At 37.4% G+C, this 21,818-nt stretch overlaps 1 protein-coding gene and 2 long non-coding RNA genes across 3 annotated transcripts; all 3 read right to left on the bottom strand.

The window, feature by feature from the left end:
* Nucleotides 1–10,793: 10,793 nt before the first annotated feature.
* LOC145094082 (delta(12)-fatty-acid desaturase FAD2-like) lies at nt 10,794–12,197 on the bottom strand. Its single transcript, XM_079032350.1, has one exon. It carries the CDS (start codon nt 12,088–12,090, stop codon nt 10,945–10,947), a length of 1,146 nt encoding a protein of 381 aa, XP_078888476.1. The 5' UTR covers nt 12,091–12,197; the 3' UTR covers nt 10,794–10,944.
* Nucleotides 12,198–12,999: 802 nt separating this feature from the next.
* LOC145094935 (uncharacterized) lies at nt 13,000–20,940 on the bottom strand. Its single transcript, XR_013703653.1, has 3 exons — nt 20,816–20,940; nt 20,612–20,692; nt 13,000–13,496 (listed from the first exon to the last, which is right to left on the bottom strand). It is a non-coding gene; the product is annotated as an uncharacterized LOC145094935 (long non-coding RNA).
* Nucleotides 13,996–14,507, bottom strand: LOC145094934 (uncharacterized). The gene is made up of 2 exons (XR_013703652.1): nt 14,413–14,507; nt 13,996–14,328 (listed from the first exon to the last, which is right to left on the bottom strand). It is a non-coding gene; the product is annotated as an uncharacterized LOC145094934 (long non-coding RNA).
* Nucleotides 20,941–21,818: the final 878 nt, after the last annotated feature.

The raw sequence follows: 21,818 nt of genomic DNA, 5'->3' as shown, positions 1-21,818 counted from the left end.
GCAATCCCATGAAATTACACTTTGCACCTTGCTAAGATGTTAGTGGAGCGTGTGTGGTTTACCGGCACACTAATTGGTTCTAAGCGAAGGTGGCAAAGGGTGATTCATTGTTTATCATAGTTCGATGGAGCGTGTGTGGTTTACCGGCACATCGAATAGGTGATTGTTACAATGAAGGCACCATGTGAATTTGCATGGTAATTCACACCCGCTTTGTGATCCTCGGCATCCCAGTCACAAACGAGAGGGGCATATCGAGATTTAAACATGCCATTGAATAGTTTCAATGAATCTCATCCGAACCTAGGAATTCTCAAAAACACTTAGGACTAATAGTGTAAGTTTTATGATGGAGAATTAGTGAATCGTCATTCACTTACCTTCAATTTATTTGCATGTTAGATTACGGCATCCCTTTTCTAGTATGTAAATGTTATTGTTGGATCCTAGCCCTAATTTTCTTATTGGGTGATAATTGGGGATTCTTATTCTAATCTATCTTTGTCCTTTTCTAATTGTAGATGTCAAACGCAAACAACGCTGCTGCTAGTTCTTTCACGTTGATGAGCCTTTGCCAAAAGGTCACCTTCGATGGAACGAACTTTAGCGAATGGATAAGATACATTCGCACCATTGCTCGCTATGAGGATAAGGAGTATGTCCTCGATGAGAAGCTCGAGAAAATCAACCCCGAAATTGATACTCCCGCCGAAATCACCGCCTTTGAAACTCATGAGCGAGATGCAACGAAGGTACATTGCATCATGATCGCCACCATGAACTCCGAATTCCAAAAGTCCTACGAGGACATGTACCCGTACGAGATGCATCAAGACTTATTGGAGAGGTACCACCAAAACGCGAGACAAGAGAGGTACGAGATTTTCACTAACATGATTTCCGCGAAGATGGGTCATGGAGAATCTCTTACCGTGCACTTGCAAAAGATGCAAAGGTATGTTGACCGCCTTCGCAAGTTAAATGTTGACTTCGGTGAAGACATGGCGATCGACATGGTGCTTCACTCTTTGCCTCCGATGTACAACCAATTTAGGATGACCTACCACATGAACAAAGAAGAGGTCACCCTAAGCAAGCTCCAAGGTCTCTTGAGGGTTGCTGAGAGCAACTTCAAGGACAAGTCTGTTGCACCCACTCCCAATCCGCCCGCTGCTCCTGTCTTGGCTATTGGACAAGGGAAGGGAAAGAAGAGGAAAGCTTCATCGAAGAACTATCTCAAGGTGAAAGCCCGAGATGGTGCCTCTTCTAGTGGGACCAAAGTTGATCCCGCCAAGCCCTGCTCTAACCCGAAGGAGGCAGAATGCCACCACTGCCACAAGATAGGACATTGGAAGAGAAGCTGCCCGGATTACCTGCAAGCAATCAAAGAAGGAAAGATCAAGCCATCTTTCGCAGGTATATATACAATCAAATCTAACGATTCTAATCATGCTATTTCTTGGGTTCTTGATACCGGTTGTGGTTATCACATTTGTTCTAATGTGCAGGGACTAAGAAGAAGTAGGGATGTGGAGCAAGGAAGGATCAATCTAATCATGGGGAACAGAAGATCGTCGCCTGTGACCAAGATTGGAGTGTATTCCTTAGTGCTTAGGAATAGTTTAGTTTTAGATTTGAACAATTGTTGCTATTCGCCAGAAATGGCAAGAAACATCATTTCATTTCATGGTTTATATAGACAAGGATTTAGATTTTCTTTTAATAATGAGAATGGTTCTATTTTGGCTTATCTAAATGATGTCTTTTACTTTGAAGCTATACCATGTAATGGAATATATGAAACCGTTATGATTGTTGATAACTTAGGAAATGATGTTTTGAATATTGATTCTTCCACTAGTATGGATAAAGCATCCCTGTGGCATTGTCGTCTTGGACATGTCAACAAGAAACGCATAGCCCAACTCCAAAAGGATGGAGTGTTGGAGTCATTCGACCTTAGGGAAGATGACACATGCGAGTCTTGTTTGCTTGGAAAGATGACTAAGTCGCCTTTCACGAGTACATGTGAAAGGGGCGAGGGTCTATTGGACCTAATACATACCGATGTGTGTGGACCGTTTAGATCAACCACGAAGGATGGGAACCGCTTCTATGTGACTTTTACCGATGACTATAGTAGATATGGGTATATCTACTTAATCAAGCAAAAGTCAGACACCTTTGAAAAGTTCAAAGAGTTCAAGAATGAAGTGGAGAATCAATTGGGCAGGAAAATCAAGATGCTTCGATCCGATCGAGGAGGAGAGTACCTAAGTCTTGAATTCCACGATTATCTCAAGGAGTGTGCAATAGTTTCACAATTGACGCCTCCTAGGACACCGCAATTGAATGGTGTGGCAGAAAGGCGTAATCGAACCTTATTGGATATGGTTCGCTCTATGATGAGTCGTGCTTCGATACCAATCTCTTTTTGGGGGTATGCCTTAGAGACTGCCGCCCATATCCTTAATCGAGTCCCTACTAAGAAGGTTGCCAAAACACCTCACGAGATGTGGACAGGGAAAGCTCCCTCGTTGGCACATATCAAGGTTTGGGGTTGCGAGGCTTTCGTAAGACGAGATACTCACAACAAGCTTGAACCTCGAAGTGAGCGATGTATTTTCATCGGATACCCACAGACATCCTTTGGATATCTCTTCTATAGACCGAAGGACAATGTTGTTTTCGTTGCAAGGAGATGAGTTTTCCGAGAGCGAGAACTCATAAGGTAAAGAGACAGTGGGAGGCAAATCGAGCTTGAAGAAATTCAAGAGTCGATAGATGAAGGAACCTATACCACTGGCACTCAACCCGAGGAGGAAACTCCGGTTGAACCGATTGACGAATCCTTACCTCTTAGACGTTCCGATAGAGTTAGAGTTCTACCCCAGTTTTATGGTTTTCATATTACTACCGAAGGGGACACGTATATTAGTGATGGTACACTAATAAATCTTAATGAACCTAATAGCTATAAGGAAGCCATGGCAGGCCCGGAGTCTGCAAAATGGAAAGAGGCAATGGATAGCGAGATCCAATCCATGTATGATAACCAAGTTTGGAATTTGGTTGATTATGTGCCCGGACGTAAAACCGTTGGGTGCAAATGGATCTTCAAGAAGAAGACCGACGCGGATGGAAACGTACACACATATAAAGCGCGATTGGTTGCGAAGGGCTTTACTCAAACTCCTGGAGTTGACTATGATGAGACCTTCTCACCAGTTGCGAAGATTAAATCTATTAGAGTGATGCTAGCTATTGCCGCATTTCATGATTATGAGATTTGGCAAATGGATGTCAAGACTGCTTTTCTTAATGGGAAGTTGGCTGAGGATGTTTACATGGCTCAGCCCGAAGGGTTTGTGGATCCGAAGCATCCGAATAGAGTGTGTAAGCTTGAGAAGTCCATTTATGGACTTAAGCAAGCGTCTCGCAGATGGAATCTTTGCTTCGATGAGAAAGTCAAAGAGTTTGGATTTGTACGAAGCGAAGACGAGTCTTGTGTATATGTCAAAGCCAGTGGGAGTATAGTAAGCTTTCTCGTCCTATATGTCGATGACATATTGCTCATAGGAAACGACATTCCGACTCTGCAGGAAGTTAAGTCCTGGCTCGGGAAGTGCTTCGCTATGAAGGACCTCGGAGAAGCTTCTTACATTTTGGGAATAAGGATAGTGAGAGAAAGAAGTAAGAGACTAATTGGACTTAGTCAGAACACTTACTTGGAGAAGGTACTGAAACGTTTTAGTATGGAAAACTCAAAGAAGGGAGAATTACCAATACAAAGTAATGCCAAATTGAGTAAGACTCAAAGTCCGAGTACCGAAGCTGAGATAGCAGAAATGAGCCGAGTACCATACGCTTCCGCAGTTGGCTCAATCATGTACGCTATGACTTGTACTCGCCCTGATGTAGCCTTCGCTTTGAGCATGGTTAGCAGATATCAAGGGAATCCTGGCAAAGCACATTGGATTGCGGTGAAGAATATCCTTAAGTACCTTCGGAGGACAAAGGAATGGTTCTTAGTCCTCGGAGGGAGTGATGACTTGAAGGTGCGAGGGTATAGTGACGCCAGTTTTCAGACCGACAGGGACAACTACCGTTCGCAGTCGGGCTGGGTCTTTACCCTAAATGGAGGAGCAGTGACCTGGAAGAGTTCCAAGCAAGAGACCGTAGCTGATTCAACGTGCGAATCAGTGTACATTGCAGCGAGCGAAGCGTCGAAGGAGGCAATATGGCTAAAGAACTTCATCGGTGATCTTGGAGTCGTACCTGCCATAAAGGAGCCCATGGAGATTTTCTGTGATAACGAAGGTGCGGTTGCCTTAACCAAGGAACCGAGGGATCATGGTAGATCAAGACATATCGACAGAAAATATCACTTCATCAGACATCGTGTAGAAGAAGGACAACTCGTAGTGAAGAGGATATCATCAGAAGATAACCCAGCAGATCCGCTTACGAAGGGACTGAGTAGGGTTAAGCACTTACAACATGCTAGGAGTATTGGGCTGAAGGATGATATTAGCATAGATTAGATAGTATTAGAAACGTGTAATAGATAAATGTAAATTGACATTTGATGATTAAATAAAGGAGTTTTATTTATGAGTAATGATACTATCTTATGTTAATTGTTTAGCTATTGTTTCACTTTGCATGTTTTGACTTCCAGAATAATTGAGTTTATTAGGAATAATCGAATTATTCAAATGGTCCACAATCGTTCATATGTTGGGAGTAGATATGAAAGAAGATTGTCATGAATTGGTGTGTAGAGTGTCTAAATGGTGTTAGACATAGCAAAGGATTGCTGCAACGTTCATGAGTGCTTATGAACTAGTTTTGAGCATTGGAATAAACCCGCGCTTGCTGGAATCACCTTGTGGAATACGATATAAAAGGTGATCGCAAGACGATAATATCATATAGTCTTAAAACCTAGATATATGGTTTATTATTTGTTAATTGATTGTACATTGATAATACGAAAACGCATCAGTAACTTGGTGTTATAAAACGTATTGTTGTGTATAGTTGGTTAATGAATAAGTAAATGCATATAAGTCGAAGTTTATCTGTAACTTTTATCTAAGAAGGTAAAAGCGATATCTCGGCCGCTCGATGATTTGATTTGACTTATGTGTCGGGCCCGGTCAGAACTGAATTGATGTGTTCAATTAAGTTCTATGTCAAATAAATCAGAGATCGAGAAACCTAAATGCTTGACTAACCATTCCATAGGATTGTCAGCATGATATCTAACAGAGGACTGTACGTTCCCTTATCTAAAGGACAAGATTGATTAGATCAGAGTTGACAGCGTCTTTGAGAGCTATGATTGCAAACCGAATTGTACTTGTATAGTTGCTAGACTTATCCAAGTGGGAGACTGTTGGAATAGTGTCTAAGGCTGCAACTATATTAGGCAAGTATTTGATCCGGTTGTGCATGGTCCTTTTGGGTTGCCTTCACCATAGCAACTTGATAGGATGATTTATTAAGAGAGAGTAAATATTATTAATATATTATGTGAATAATATAATGAATAATATATTGTTATTTGATTAATATAAGTCATAGAATTAATTAGAATTAATTTGGTGACTTAAAGAGATTAATTAAATAAAGGGGTATGAACTGTCAATTGATTGATAGTTAAGCTTTAGACTGTAAATCCATTAGGATATGGTATGGACGAATTCTAAGAGGTTTAGGATAGCTTAAATCGTCCATATGCTTATCTATGGAATGGATTTGGATAGCCTTAAGAGAAGATTATCCAATTAGGGTTTAGGTTGTAACCCTTAAGGAGTCTACAAGTATATATAGACCCTATGGCATAGGGAATTCGACATATCTCTAAAAGCAAGGAACCTCTGGTCGAATTCCTTCCCTCTCCTCTCTCCTAAATCATTCTTATTGCTATTGGTGTTTGTAAGCCATTAGAGGAGTGACACTTGTGACTCTAGAAGCTCCAAGACCTCAAGATCAACAAGGAACTCAAAGGTATGATTCTAGATCTGTTTCAATGTTGTTATTTAACCTAATTAGTCATTAGAAGACTTGGACTCAATGCATGTTTATTAGAAAGCCTAGATCCAAGCATTAGGGTTTTGCATGCGCACATAGGAAAGTTCTTATGGCTAAAACACATCAAGTATTGGGTAGAATTCCATTGAGATCCAACTCCCACCCATATATAAGGGGGAGTAAACTCCATTTGGAGCTTTTCCACCCTCTCTCTCTCTATACTCTCTCTAGACTCGTTTTCGCCCCGAATCTGCAACCAAACACTTCCAAATCGTAAGTCCGCTTACTCTAGCTTATTCTAAACATTATGATTTGTGTTTATAGCTTAGAAATTTGACTTAGAAGCTGTTGAAAAGGACTTTACAGCCTAAGATCCTTCTTAGGCCGTAAACACCTAAAATGAGGCCAAAATGACCCCAAAATGTCCCTAAAGGGTTGGAAATAAATTAAGGGATTTGCCTAGGAGTGTTTAAACATTAAATCACAAGGATTTAGGGTGTAAAATGGAGTTTACGGCCCAGGCATATGCCAAGGCCGTAAACACCTCTTAAACATGTCAAAAAGCCCCCAAAACACTCCCAAACCACCCTAGGGCTTCATACATAAATTAGGGGCTTATCATTTCGGGTTTAAACCATTTAAACACATCAAAATGGAGGGACAAAAGGAGTTTACGGCCCAGGCATGTACCAGGGCCGTAAACACCCCTAAACATACCCAAATGATAGTTTTAATCCCCCCAAATGGCCTCACACTTCATTATAAATTACTAGCAAGGTATTAGGGGCTTGAAACTTCACAAAACTCAAGGAATGAGAGTTTACGGCCGTAAACTCCCTTAGGAGTTGTCCCTGGGCCGTAAACTCCATTAAGATGCCCTTAAAGACCTTAAACCCACTCATAATATATAGTTTTGGACCTAGAATAATTCCATGAACAAGTTAGAAGCCTTAAAACACACTAGATACCCTCACCATGAGTTTACGGCCGTAAACTCATGGTGAGTAGTCCCTGGGCCGTAAACTAAGTAATAAGAGGTTACTCTCAGAGAGTAAACTCCATTCCTAAGCCATACACACCTTTAGACGCTACCCGGGACATCCCAAACACTTATCCAAAGTTTTTTCCGCTCGTTTGAGTGCGTATACTTGTTTAATTGGTATATAATACACTAATTGTGTGTGAACATATGTTATCATATGTTAAATAGGTCATTGAGTGTGTTCGAGTCATTACGTGACACCGAACACCCAACCGTCACCCTCGTCGGACCTACTTATACCAGGTGAGTTCATACCCCTGAATGAACCTTTTAAATGTTTTTTTACATGTTTTATAGGGGGGAATACAAGTTAAACATGCCAGTTATCATATCAATCACATGTGATTGATAACCCGCATGCACAAGATTTTACCACACTGTATACTGTTTTACCGAGTAGGATACTATAATGGTTTTTAAAAAGGTTTTTCGTTTGTTTCAAGACTCTTATTTATACTGCTTTATTTAAAACTCACTTTAAACTGGTTTATAAAGGTTTTACAAGATTTTAATCAAAGTTCTCTTTCACAACGTACACTTTTACTTGTTAGTTACTGCTGCTTCGCTTATACTTATTTTATACTCCTACTTGGTAACGCTTTTACTTCTTGAAGCGCTTATACCTGTTATTGTCTCTATTTCACTTATACTTGTAGTCGCTTATACCTGATAGACGCTCTTACTTCACTTATTGTCGTCTCTACTTCGTGATACGCATATACTTGTTCGACACTCCTACTTCACTTGCGACCGCTCCTACTTCACTTGTTAGACACTCCTACTTCACAAGAATCACTTCTACTTGATACACACTTAGTCGTAGTTAGATGTATGTATGTGCTTATATAGGTACATATAAGTAATGATTGAAAGACTTAGGAAGGCTCGTCCGCCCTATTTCCTTTTCTTCGTTGAGATGTGGTCTGGTGGGATCGGATGGCCGTCCGAAGGTCGTTTGATTCATTACTTATATATTATGTATATGAGTATGGACATACAGGAATTCTCTAGTCAGTTCAGTTAAGAGTATCTACCTCTAGTCTACACTTACATTAGAAACACACTACCTACTATTTGGAAGTCTCTACCTCTAGTCTACACTTACATTAGAAACCCACTACCCACTATTTGGAAGTCTCTACCCACTATTTGGGATGTATCTTCAGGACACGACCTTCTCCATCGTCTAGATGGTAACTAGAATCTCCTATAGGGAGAGCGGACATTGTGTGTATAGATCTATACGGGATTGACAACCCCGCACCCAGACTGCTAGCTACAGTCCCGGCCTACCAAGCCAACGGGTGACAAATGTCATATTTTGGACGCTTGTAGTGCGTCTGGTACTCTAGTCAGTACGGTTACGAGTATCCCGGGTTACCTTATAATTCATTGGCCTTAAGATAACGATATTTCACTGGCAATTTACACTGTATGCTGGTAATTCATTTTCAGTGTCACACTGTTTTGACCTTACAAGACGTATCTTTCATTTGATACTGTCTGGGTCTGTTTTCTCTGTTTTGACCTTACAAGACGTATCTTTCATTTGATACTGTCTGGGGTCTGTTTTTCACTGTTTTAGACCTTACCAGCTGTATCTTTCATTTGGTACCTTATGGGGTCTGAGTCTCTACTTGTTAGACTGAACCAGGCGCGTTGTTAGTTCGATACTCTCCTGGAGTCTGTGATTCCTTTGCCTTAGTCAGCAGTCCTCACTGCTGAGGCATATGTTATTTCCCTATTGTCTCTCGCTTTCTTTAATAATCAAATTCAGTATTTTGATAATGATAGCAATTAAGGGAAAACAACTTTTTACCACATAACACTGACCCGTCTTGGTAGAAGGTTGCTTTTATTAAAGAAAATATAGGATTTTCTAGAAACAACTCTAATGCACTGTAAACACTTAAACTATTACTTTATAAAGTTATTTGAATGAAATGTCTCTAAATACTTATGAACTCACCAGCATTTGTAAAAATGCTGATACTCGCTTTTCAAATAACTTGTATTCTCAGGTTAGCATTAGACAGGTACATCCCCGGAGCTGTTGAGGAAGATAGCTTAGTGCCACGCCGTATTTATTCTATTACTTGTATTACTTTGTTGTATTGTAACGTAAATCATGTAAAACTATTACTATTAATGCAATGTTTTGTTGTACTTTGATTACTATAATGCATGTGTTGTGATACTTGACATGACGTCATCCACTCCAGAACGTTTCCGCCGTTCCGGTATTGGGGTGTGACAATTTTGAATGTTAGGGTTTTTAAAGGGAAACATGAAATGGTCCGGTGGAGTATGATGGTGGTCACGATAATGGTGGAGTACGGTGGACTCGTACCATAATGAAGTAGCGGTAGATAATCCATAAACAATCACCGTCACAGCAAGAGCAGCAGCAACAAACACGGAGTCACACGACAAAAAGCAATTGCGTTGGTTTACTCGGACTCGCAAACACCATTTGTTTTGTAGATCAAGATGAGAGATAGACGAGGGGTCAAGATGAGAACGATTTGGTGTTAGTTTGTGGTGGTGTTGGTCGCCGCGTTTGTTGGGAGTATATTGACGTGGAGGCTGTGATTGGTTCTTAAACATACCAGCTGAGGTCGCCGGTTCTCTTGACTTCACCACAGTCCATCAGTGATGAGCTTAATAGAGGAGCCGTCGGTGAAGGAAAGAATAAGAGAAAGGGGATCGATTTGATTAGGGTTAGAAAAACAAAAGGCAATTTGTTCTGTATCAATTATAAATATTTAACGGTATACACTACTTTTCCCTTCATACAGTCCTTCACAAACATATAAATATAATATATCCAATTTAGGCTTTTAAACAAATGGTTTTTAATATTACATAAAATTAATTATATAATCACATGAAAATATATAAACATGGCAAATCCAATTTATGTTTTTTTAAATATGAATATTTTTATTATTACATAAAATTAATTTTTTTAACGTTATGTAAATATTTAACATTTCAAAGAAAAAGAACAAAAAAAACAATAATTTACAAAAATATTTTTATATTTAAAATAATTTATGAAAAAAAAAATTTATCAATATTACATTTTGATATGAATTATATCAGTAATGGTTGATCATACCGTTGTTCAAGAATTTTCGTCATTGCGACATGTTCACGTATGATGGATTATAATAGTTGTTCGAGTTTTGTTTTTACAAACTAATTTCCGAATAAAATATTCGCACTCGGCGCTTGGCGCGGGTAAAAGCCTAGTGTGTGTATATATATATATATATATATATATATATATATATATATATATATATATATATATATATATATATATATATATATATTATTTTTTTAAAAATAAAATAGAAATTTCGAGATTCAACCTTAGTCACGTATTTCACATCTGCCGCAATAACCTTCCGGTGTACCGGCACGGTAGGTCTGGTATAATCATAAAACATTATACAACGCCACCCATTCCTTTATCCTCCGCCACCACCCCCACCACCATAACCGTAACCGTCACCACCCCTACCACCACCTCTGATACCAGTCGATCCCACCACAATTACATACGTTACTTATACGACCGCTATCTCTGTCACTACCACCTTTTCTGCCATCTATATGATTACTCAGTTTGTGAATAGACATATAACCGACCCCTATATATATATATATATTTAAAAACTTCTTATTGTTACATTTATGGACACTGTAATTTTAAAGTAGACTTTTATTCATAAATACTTTGCAACGTTGAACTTCAAATCTACACCAACGCTATTGGCGTAAGGAATACATTTTAAAAGCTTAGTGCGAATGCAGTAGGAATTAGCCAGAATTAACGTAAGAAAATTACAAAAAAATTACATCTTATTGTTGAACCAATAAACACCTTTGCTGTTGTCGTCACCTTCATCAGCCTCAACAAAGAAACACTCGGTAGCTTCTCTCCACATTGCTTTAACTATAGGGGTGTCGTCATACTGATAGTATTCCCCTAACATGGGTTTGATTGCATTTGTGGCCTCCATGGCATTATAATGAGGAATAGTACTGAACATATGGTGGGTGACATGTGTATCCGTGATATGGTGAAGAACTGTGTTCAAAACACCATAATCCCTATCAACGGTTGACAAAGCTCCCCTCAACCAGTTCCACTCAGTGGAGTCGTAATGGGGAAGTGATGCGTGAGTGTGATGCAACCAAGTGATGACGACCAAGAATCCATACACGATAACCAAAGGAGCAAAGTAGACCAACACTAACCATGTCAACCCTTGTGCTAAGGCCACTTTATAGAGGCCAAAACTTACTACAACAAGTCCAATATCTGTTACGAGTATTTGGAGTCGCTCACGATCACTGTAAATAGGACTTTTTGGGTCGAAATGGTTGGCAAATTTCTCATACTTTCGGCCAGAAACATTGAAACAAACGTACAAGAGCCAGCCTATAGTGCATAAAATCACGAGCCTAAAGAGACGACCAGGTGGAGTGTTGAGAAGTCTGGCAAAAGAATTTAAGCTCGACTTCTTTTTTGGGACAAAAGATTCATCGTGCTCAAGTGAAGCAGTGTTAGAATGATGACGACGATGACTGTATTTCCAAGAGAAATAAGGAGCAAGTAGACTAGTGTGTAGAAAATAACCGATGGTGTCATTTAACCATGTGTAATCACTAAACGCTTGATGGCCACATTCATGGCCAATGACCCACAAACCCATTTGGACACAACCTTGAAGGATCCAATAAACGACCCATGCTACATAAGAAAGAGGGGTTGGAAGGTGGATGATGTAGGTGGAGGCTACGTAGTAAAAGAAGAAGGAAAAAAAGAGATCAACGAAAAGGTAAGATGAAGATCGGAGTAGGGATCGATTGAAACAGTGTGGTGGTATAGTTTTTTTTATATCGGAAAGCGTGAAAGGTGGCTTTGAAGATGGAGCTCGTTTAACTACTCTATTCCCGGAGTTATCTCTCTGGGTTGCACGCCCACCGGAACCCATACTTCAATTGATATTAGAGAACTTTTTCAGTTTGATTTTTGAAGAAGCTAATTGTATAAAAACTCTCTGAGATATTGCAAGGCCTCTCTGGTGATCTAGAATAGTTAGTTACTTTAGGCATATATATAGTGATAAGTATCGAAAAAATATTTAATTAATCTAATGAGCCAGATTTGAGCCGCCACATGCGACTTAGGAGTTGCTGGATAGTCAATATGGGTAGTCTTGGTGCTTGCGAAGAAGTTACGGAAATACGCAAAGTCTCAGCTTTGGTTTAAGAGTAAATTACAATTTTGGTCCTTGAATAAAGCTTATTTTTATAGTTTTTATGCCAAAAGTTTTCTTTCTCACTTTTGGTCCTTATTATGAAATATCCATTTTGGTCCAAATCCCAATGTAGAAGACACCATTTCCCTTTCTGATACCAACCTGTCACACCCCCGAACCAGACGGCACTACAACATTTCTAACCTATGGGGACGACAAAAATCGTCTCTACAGACCGGAAAGTCGTCGCTATAGACCTCAGTGACGACTTGTCGTCGCCATAGAGTTTGTTGTTGTAGATTCGTCGCTTTAGGTTGTTATGTCGTCGCCATAGTGTTCGTCGCTGTAGTCCCCCTTATAGCGACGACAGATCGTTCCTATATAGCAACCAATAGACACGATAAATAGTCGCCATAGTGACCCATATTGCCACGACATATTGTCGCCATAGCCTCATCTATAGCGACGACATCTTGTTGCTGTAAGTACACCTATAGCGACGATAAGTCGCCTCTATAGCTGTTCCACAGGTTTTACACATTTTTTTTTACCTCCTTGGTTATATTTCCAAATTTCTATATAATAAAATTTTCATATAAAATAAAACCAAAAACAGTTAATTTAAATCTAAATCATTCCAAAATATGATACCATCCAAACTTTTAAAATATCTTACATGTTTGGTTTACCAAAAATGAAGAGCTAAATATGATTTTTTTTAGATGTTTCATACAAACCAAACTAAAACAATCAACCTAATTATCAGGTCGACTAGAACTACTTTCCCATTCTTCATTTTGATCACCTTCTTCTATTTCATCATCTTTATTTTCATATCCTTGACTTTATTCATCTTCTTCATTGACATCATGACCGTTTGGAACTTGTAGTCGGGAAGGATCAAAAGTAAATTGAAATTGTGGTGGTTGGGCGTTTGGATTTTGAGATAAGAACATTTGATGCATCTGTTCAGTAAATTGTTGACTCATTTGTTGAGTCAACTCTTGAGCAAATGCATTGAAGTTTTGGGCATTGGTTGATGTACTTGGCCCATAATATGGTGCTACATTCTTCACTTTTCTTCCAACACCTCTTGTATGACCGCTTCTTTCTCCAAGTGCACGCTTGAGGCATTCTGTCTGATCAACCAATGAATCATCACCATTAACCTCTTCCAACATTTTCCTATACTCTTCCATAATTTTACCCTACAATAAACATTTATTAGTTATTTTTTCTAAAATTTGGCAGCATAACAACTATAAAAAGAAAAAAACCAACCTGTTCAAAGTATATAAATAATAAGAATAACAATTCCAAAATTTGAATAAACATACTTGTAATATACGCAATCCATTTTAAATAACAATATAAACAATTTACTCTAAATTCCATATGAATAATTTACACAAAATAATATCATACTAAAAGTATGTAAATACCACTTTTACTTACCCAATCGTGTTGCGCTTGTGGGTGACACCATCCTTTTCCTTCCTTAAAGTGACTTTTTTTTCCATCCATCAATGTGGTTTTCCCTTTCGGTTTCTTTTTTCTACAAAAAAACCACAAAAAATATTACTAATATTTCATAGAAAATGTTGACAAAACCCTTAAATAACACTAAAAAAATCTTACTTCCTTATGTCGCTTTTGGACATAGGATTCAGCACCATGAGAGCTTCCATACACCTGTTTTCCCTTGTTATCTTTATTTTTTACAGAACGGTTTTGATACTTCTCACTCATGAATAACTTTTTAATAACTTTGCTCCATGCTTTTTTATTCATTCTAGGTGGGGGGGGGTGTTTCATTGCCGTTTCCACATCATTGTAGCCTCCAACGCTCAGAAAATGCTTTTTCACCTTCGACTTGCGGTGCCTGTAACTTGCTTTGAAATCCGCATCAATTCCTTGCACAATGCCATTCCAGTGAGGCGTGCCACGAAAAGAATCTATATCAAAATAATTCTACAAAAGAAAATGAAAGGGTTATAAGACATCTCAAAAATATAAAATTATAATACTAATAAAACCATTAAATTTTATAATTACATGCAAGGTGAGATAGACTTTTCTTTTATAATCTTCAGGGACATCATCCCAACTCGGATAGTGAAAGGGGACATTCTTTTGAACCTCATTCGAAACAAGGCATATATAAACTTGATAGTTATCTCCAACGACCTTATATAGTCTCCTCGTGATGTCAAACTCCAAGGGAAGTGGCTTCTTCTTGTTAAGTCTATACCGTTCATACAAATTCAAATTTCTTCCAAAACCTCTCTTTGGTTTTGCTACATTTATATACGTAATTAAACAGTTAGTAAGTTAAAAAGTTATTGAATATAAAGACATAAGACATATTTAATTAGAACAAGTTACTTACATGACTCACAAGCTCTGGGGATCGTATGCGGCTGTCTTGGAGGTTCACCCCCACCGTCTCCACCGTGTCCTCTAGCAACATGTACTGACATTCTGTTGAAATAAATAATAAACATAATTTAAACAAAAAATTATAAATAAGAATTTTAATATGTAACAACAATTTATTAAACATACAAAAACATTATAATACATTTAATCATAATCATCACTAGAATAATATGCATCTATAGACTCATCATCATTATCATTATTGTCATCAACAATTTCATCTTCTGAAGGGTAGCAATCACTGTGTTCTTCTTCATCATTAATGAAATTCTCATCCTCCATGATAGGAGCATCACTTGATTCACCAACTTCACCTAAAGTTGTTTGCATAGGCAAATAGCCTAAATCAGCAACCAAGTTACAATGAAAGGTTTCATGGTCCACAATAGGGGCATCACATCTCTCAATAACCACACTTGAGTCACCAAAATCACCTATGTCAACCTCCAAGTTATAATCAGATGATTGATTGTCATGCAAGACATCTACATCCATACTTGGATGATCCCACAATTTTCTATGGTGAACGTCTTCTACAACCCTCCAACTATTGGCGTTTCGTGAAGGATCTTTAAGATAAAACACTTGTTTTGCTTGTGTGGCTAAAATGTATTGTTGGCCATCATACCATGAATTACCAACATACCATTCACGACTGATGTCTATAGAGATGATACCATTTTCATTAACTAATCGTCCCCTCCCCATTGTGTTGAACCATTTACCACGAAACAGAACAACTGAATAATCACTTAAATAGTTTAATTGTATGATATCCTCCAGTTGACCATAAAATGGTGTACTATCTTCTCCAAATGAAACAATACCACTATTCTGAGTAGTACGTCGGAGATCACGACTATGTACCACATATCTAACACCATTGACTATGCAACCGGTGTAAGAATATGCATTCAACGGACCATGTGCCAAAGCTTTTAATTCGTTGGTACAGTCTGGGGACAATTTTTTTTGTAGACGATAAACCTGGAGAAAAATATAATATTGACACTTTAAATGATAATATATTTTAGATTTATATGTAATATATGTATATAATGTTTTTACCTTATGACTGAACCATGAGGGAAATTTCGTTTTTACATCTTTTTCGGGATATTTAGATTCAAATTCGCTGTAAGTGGGAGAAATGGTTCATATTAGTTTCTTACAATGCCTAAGTATAAAGTATAAATAAATAATTACTTACGATATGTAGCCTTTAAGTTCATCACAGTTGTTGAGTACAAACCATTGTAATGATTTGCTGGCCTCTTCAGAAAGAGCAATGATTTTCATCTTGGAAATTGGTCGACATTGTGATGAAAACACAGAAAATTGCATCTTTGGAAGGCCATCATCTGTATTTCTATCGGGATGATTGAACTTTGTTTGTATACCATCAAGATACATGGAACAGAATGTCAATGCTTCATCTGCAATATAACCTTCCGCTATTGAACCTTCGGGTTTGGCTTTGTTTCTGACATAAGATTTCAGCTTTTTCATGTATCTTTCAAAAGGATACATCCATCTCATATATACAGGCCCTCCAAGAATAGCTTCTTCTGGTAAATGTAGAACTAGATGAACCATTATGTCGAAAAATGCTGGTGGATATATCAACTCCAGATTGCATAATATCTTTATCACTTCACTATGTGCTTTATACATGTCTTTCACATCTAACGATCGTGCACAAATTTTTTTTAAAAATGTGCAAAGGTCAATGATTGTTTTTGACACGTTAGCAGGCAGACAACCTTGGACCCCTATTGGTAGAGATCGTTGCATGAGGATGTGATAATCATGAGACTTTAACCCAGTTATATTTGAATCATTAGAATGTACCTTATTCTTGAAGTTTGATCCAAAACCGTCAGGTAGTCTTACACCTTTAATGAACTGACAAAAACGTTCTCGATCGACTGGTTTGAAAGAGTAATCTGGATGTGGCGGATAATTCTTGTTGTTTCTCTTTTGCAGCCATAGATTCTCTCGAATGCCCTATTTTTCCAAATCTTCTCTTGCTTTGTGCATATCTTTTGACTTTTCATTCTTTAACGAAGTACCTAACAAGCTCTCACCAACATTTTTCACCACGTGCATAACATCTATATTGTGTTTTAGATCGAGTGAAGACCAATAATCAAGCTCGAAGAAGATACTCTTTTTGGTCCAATTTAACTCTGACTCGGTTCGCCTTCTTTTCACACCACCACCATAGCTTGGGTGTTTTCCTGGAATACGAGCGGGGAGACGGTCTAGTTGCTTTATTATTAAAGCATTACTCAATCGTCTAGGAGGCTTTCTTGACTCTTTCTTGCCATTAAACAACAAACTATCCCTCCATTTATGCTTGCTATGCAAGAATCGTCTATGACCAACATAAGCTATCTTGTTGGTTATAGAACATGAGGGTGTGTCTTTGTTACAAGTAGCACAAGCTTTATAACCTTGACCACTCCATCCAGACAAACTGCTACGGGCAGGGTAATCATTGATAGTCCACAATAATGCTGCATGCATTGTGAATACAATATTGGTTGATGCATCTCTCATTTGGACTCCATCCCTCCATAACATTTTCAACTCGTCCACCAAAGGCCTCAAGAAAACATCAATGTCCTTCGCAGGTGCTTTAGGGCCTGGAATTAGCAAAGTCAACATGAAAGAAGATTCTTTCATACACAACCATGGTGGTGTATTGTAAGTTGTCAATACTACCGGCCACATACTATAAGGCTGATTCATGTTGCTGAATGGATTAAAGCCATCAGCAGCCAAACCCAGGCGAACATTCCTAGGTTCTTTGGCAAACTCGGGATATCGCTTATCAAATTCCTGCCATGCTTTCCCATCAACCGGATGATACATCTTACCATCATTTGAACGACCAGTGTTATGCCAAATCATATCTTTTGCTGTGAATCTTGAACTATACCTTCGACGAAGCCTGGCAGTCAAAGGAAAATAACGTAACACTTTTTGTGGCACTTTCTTCCCCTTTGTGTTTTTGTCAACCCACATACTCTCCTTACAAATAGGACAATTTTGCATTGACTCGTTCTCTTTCCAAAATAGAGCACAATCATTAACGCAAGCATGGATAGATTGATATCCCAACCCAATCTTTCTCAACTTCTTTTTAGCTTCATAGTGTGAAGTTGGAATCTTATTTTCTTTCGGGAATGCAACTCTTAAAAACTCTAAAAGTTGGTCAAATGAACTGTCTGTCCACCTGTTGATGACTTTAATGTGCATCAGTTTTGCTAGGAAGTTTAAGGAAGACATCCGACTACAACGAGGGTATAACTCGGTATTGGCTTCTTCAAACAATGCATCAAACTCTGTGTCTAAAGCAGTTGCTTCTTGGCTTATATTTTCTATATGTGGATCTTCCTCTGCCATAACATCATCTATTACATTGAACATCTCTTCATGTAGATTTTCCTCTGCCATAACTCTAGTACTACGGTATTTTGAAGCCCAAAGGTTGTCTAAATGTGAAGGAGGATATTCCTCACCATGATGAATCCATATAAGATATGAGTCTTCAAACCCACGGTCATGTATGTGGGCATAAACCGTAGTCACAATATGCCGAAACATGTTCACACAATCTGTACGCGGGCGACATGTTTTGCCTTCATCATCGACATGGTTCTTGGCGATCTCTATGAAGCTGTTAAGCCCTTTTATGAACTCTAGGCACCCTCGATTTTGCAACGTAATCCAACTCTTATCAATAGTCATAACTGTTTCATTATTAGAAATTAGAATGTATGCATATTATAGCATTTATCTATTATAGCATTCTACTTCTTCATATATATATATATATATATATATATATATATATATATATATATATATATATATATATATATATATATATATATATATATATATATATATCCCTAATAAATAAAGAACTTTTTGCCACTTGTCAAATTCTTATGCAATTAGACATATGGCATTTTCTTGATTTTTTGATTTGTCTAATATTCCACTTGTCAATTTATTATAATGCCACCTAAGAAATAGATAATGCAGATGCATATTCTTGAATGAAAACACACGTATATATAATGCAATTATTATTTCCTAAATTTTAGTCCATATATAAAGCAAAGATACGTTTGAGTTATTTGAAAATTTTGGTCAATATGCTATTTTATTTTGTTAAAATGGCACATGTATCAATTTTGTAAAATTTGTTTTTTTGGATTTCAACCCTATTTTTCCCCCATTAAGTGATTTAATGTGAAATACTTTTTTTTTAGTTTCTTTATTAAGTCATTGTTTTTTGCGTTACATCAAAAAGAAATACTTTCTTTATTAGTATGTTGCTGACTGATATGTTTGATTTGTCCTCCATGTTAACATGATCATGAAGCTCCAATATAAGATCTTGCTGATTTGCTGACTAATATGTTTGAATTGTCCTCCATATTATAAAACATACATTCGTGTCATACAAAGCATAATTAGTTAAAGTAAAACTGTAATTTTGAACATGGGAAATTTGGGAAGGGACATTTTTGTCCTTTTATTATCAAACAAAGTTATTTGTTTAAATGTGTGTCTTAGTGAATAACTGAACTCAAATGTAGTATGAAATGTTGAAGATCTTTGTGTTAATTGTTGGAAGTAAATCAAAGAAGGAATCTCATGCAGTTGTTACTCTTAGCATACCCCTGATAGGATTACTTTTTTTTACAAGTCTTTAAAAAAGAAAAAATCTCTATATGACTGTTTTGCCCCTGGTAAGGGATATACTGAAATGTTTGGGCCTTAAAGTAATCTTTGAAATGGTTGCTAAGCAAAAATAAATCAAACTAAAAGAAACAAAGAAACTAATTTTTTTCCCTACAGGGGTATACTGAAATGTTTAATTTCCCTGTAGGGGTATACCGAAATGTTTAATTTCCCTGCAGGGGTATACCAAAATGTTTAATGTTTAATTATAAAACATATATTTGTGTCATACAAAGCATAATTAGTTAAAATAAAACTTTAATTTTGAACAGGGGAAATTTGGGAAGGGGCATTTTTGTCATTTTATTATCAAACAAAGTTATTTGTTTAAAGGTGTGTCTTAGTGAATAACTGAACTTAAGTGTGGTATGAAATGTTGAAGATCTTTGTGTTAATTTTTGGACATCCAACACACATTATCTTTTACTTGTATGTGATTGTTGTTTATAGCCACCAAATGTGAAATATTCATATTAAACAAAGATGGATAATGTTCCTGATGGATGTGTTTTTTTGAGGTTGAATTTGTTAATACAACTTAAGTTCGATATAATATTGACATAAAAACAACCATTAGGCTGAATTTGGACCAGACTCAGATTGGTAAGCAATATATAAAAGCTGAGTATCAAGTCTATCAAGTCAGAAACATGTGGCCATTAACAGAGCTTCCTTCTCATGATATGTGCTAATCTGTGAAGTATATTAAAAGGGAAACTTATTGTTACTATCTCTTTTCATTATTTCAACAAAACAGAAAAATAGGTGGGCTGCTATCACGATCCAAACAAACTAAATTAAACAATATAATACTAGCATTATACAAAAGATTTGGGAACAAACAAAGGGGTAGGGCACTAGGGCTGCTACGTCCTTGCCAACAGACTTAGAAGTTAGAATAATAGAAATAATATTACTAGCAATTTACATCCTTTTGTCCAACTCCCCCAGAAAACATATACACGAATAATTGTTGGAAATAACCCAAACAACAAATACATGAATAACGAGAAAAGGAGATGTTCTTGTATTCTAAAACATACACCGTTCATACCTGTTGGGAGGAAGTAGAAAACCGATTTCAGAAAGAAGGGAGACTGCCGGAATGAGAGGGAGACGGCCGGAATGAGACCACCTGCAATTTAGAAGAAAACAGAATAAATCCTGAGCTGGAGGGAAAATATCATAGTGAAAGGCTAAAGGAGTTGACGAGGGAAACGGTGGTCAATTGGCGATCGAATCTTCCCTATCGGCTTACAGGAAACGACGATTTCGCCTCAGCTCACAAACAGGTGCAGGTGCTGTGGGTGCGAGACTGCGGGTGACTGATTGGGAAAAGGGATTTCAATCCAGCGAAACCCTATAGGGACGATAAGTCCTTCCTATACCTGCCCATTAAAACGGGGTCGTTCCAGTTTTCCTTATATATACGCATTAATATATATATATATATATATATATATATATATATATATATATATATATTGAAATTAATTTAAGTTTGGGACGATACGTCGTCCCTACATCTTTTTCAGATACCCGCCATTCATTTTTCTTCCCGCTCAGTTTTGCAGAAACGATTTATCGTCCCTATAGGTTTGGAAGTCAAACTAAATTAGTCAACTATATAGTGACGACTTGTCGTCCCTATATAATCCTCTATGGCAACGACATTTGTTGTCCCTATAGCTTTTGTCGCTGTAGACTCGTATTGTTGTAGTGCGGCGGAAATTGTTGGAATAGTGTCTAAGGCTGTAACTATATTAGTCAAGTATTTGATCCGGTTGTGCATTGTCCTTTTGGGTTGCCTTCACCATAGCAACTTGATAGGATGATTTAATAAGAGAGAGTAAATATTATTAATATATTATGGGAATAATATAATGAATAATATATTGTTATTTGATTAATATAAGTCATAGAATTAATTAGAATTAATTTGGTGACTTAAAGAGATTAATTAAATAAAGGGGTATAAACTGTCAATTGTTTGATAGTTAAGCTTTAGACTATAAATCCATTAGGATATGCTTTGGACGAATTCTAAGAGTATTAGGATAGCAAAATCGTCCATATGCTTATCTATGGAATGGATTTGGATAGCCTTAAGAGAAGATTATCCAATTAGGGTTTAGGTTGTAACCCTTAAGGAGTCTACAAGTATAAATAGACCCCATGACATAGGGAATTCGACCCCTCTGAAAAAGCAAGAGAACTCTGGTCGAATTCCTCCCCTCTCCTCTCTCCTAAATCATTCTTAT

This window comes from Lactuca serriola, chromosome 3, assembly GCF_051521515.1.
Source record: "Lactuca serriola cultivar US96UC23 chromosome 3, Lser_US96UC23_V15, whole genome shotgun sequence".
Lineage (NCBI taxonomy): Eukaryota > Viridiplantae > Streptophyta > Magnoliopsida > Asterales > Asteraceae > Lactuca > Lactuca serriola.
The sequence above is the reverse complement of the archived record's forward strand: the minus strand, read 5'-3'. Positions and strand labels throughout refer to the sequence as shown.

Bases quoted from the DNA above. Each gene is read 5' to 3' on its own strand.
- LOC145094082 (XM_079032350.1), bottom strand. From the start codon at position 12,090: ATGGGTTCCGGTGGGCGTGCAACCCAGAGAGATAACTCCGGGAATAGA.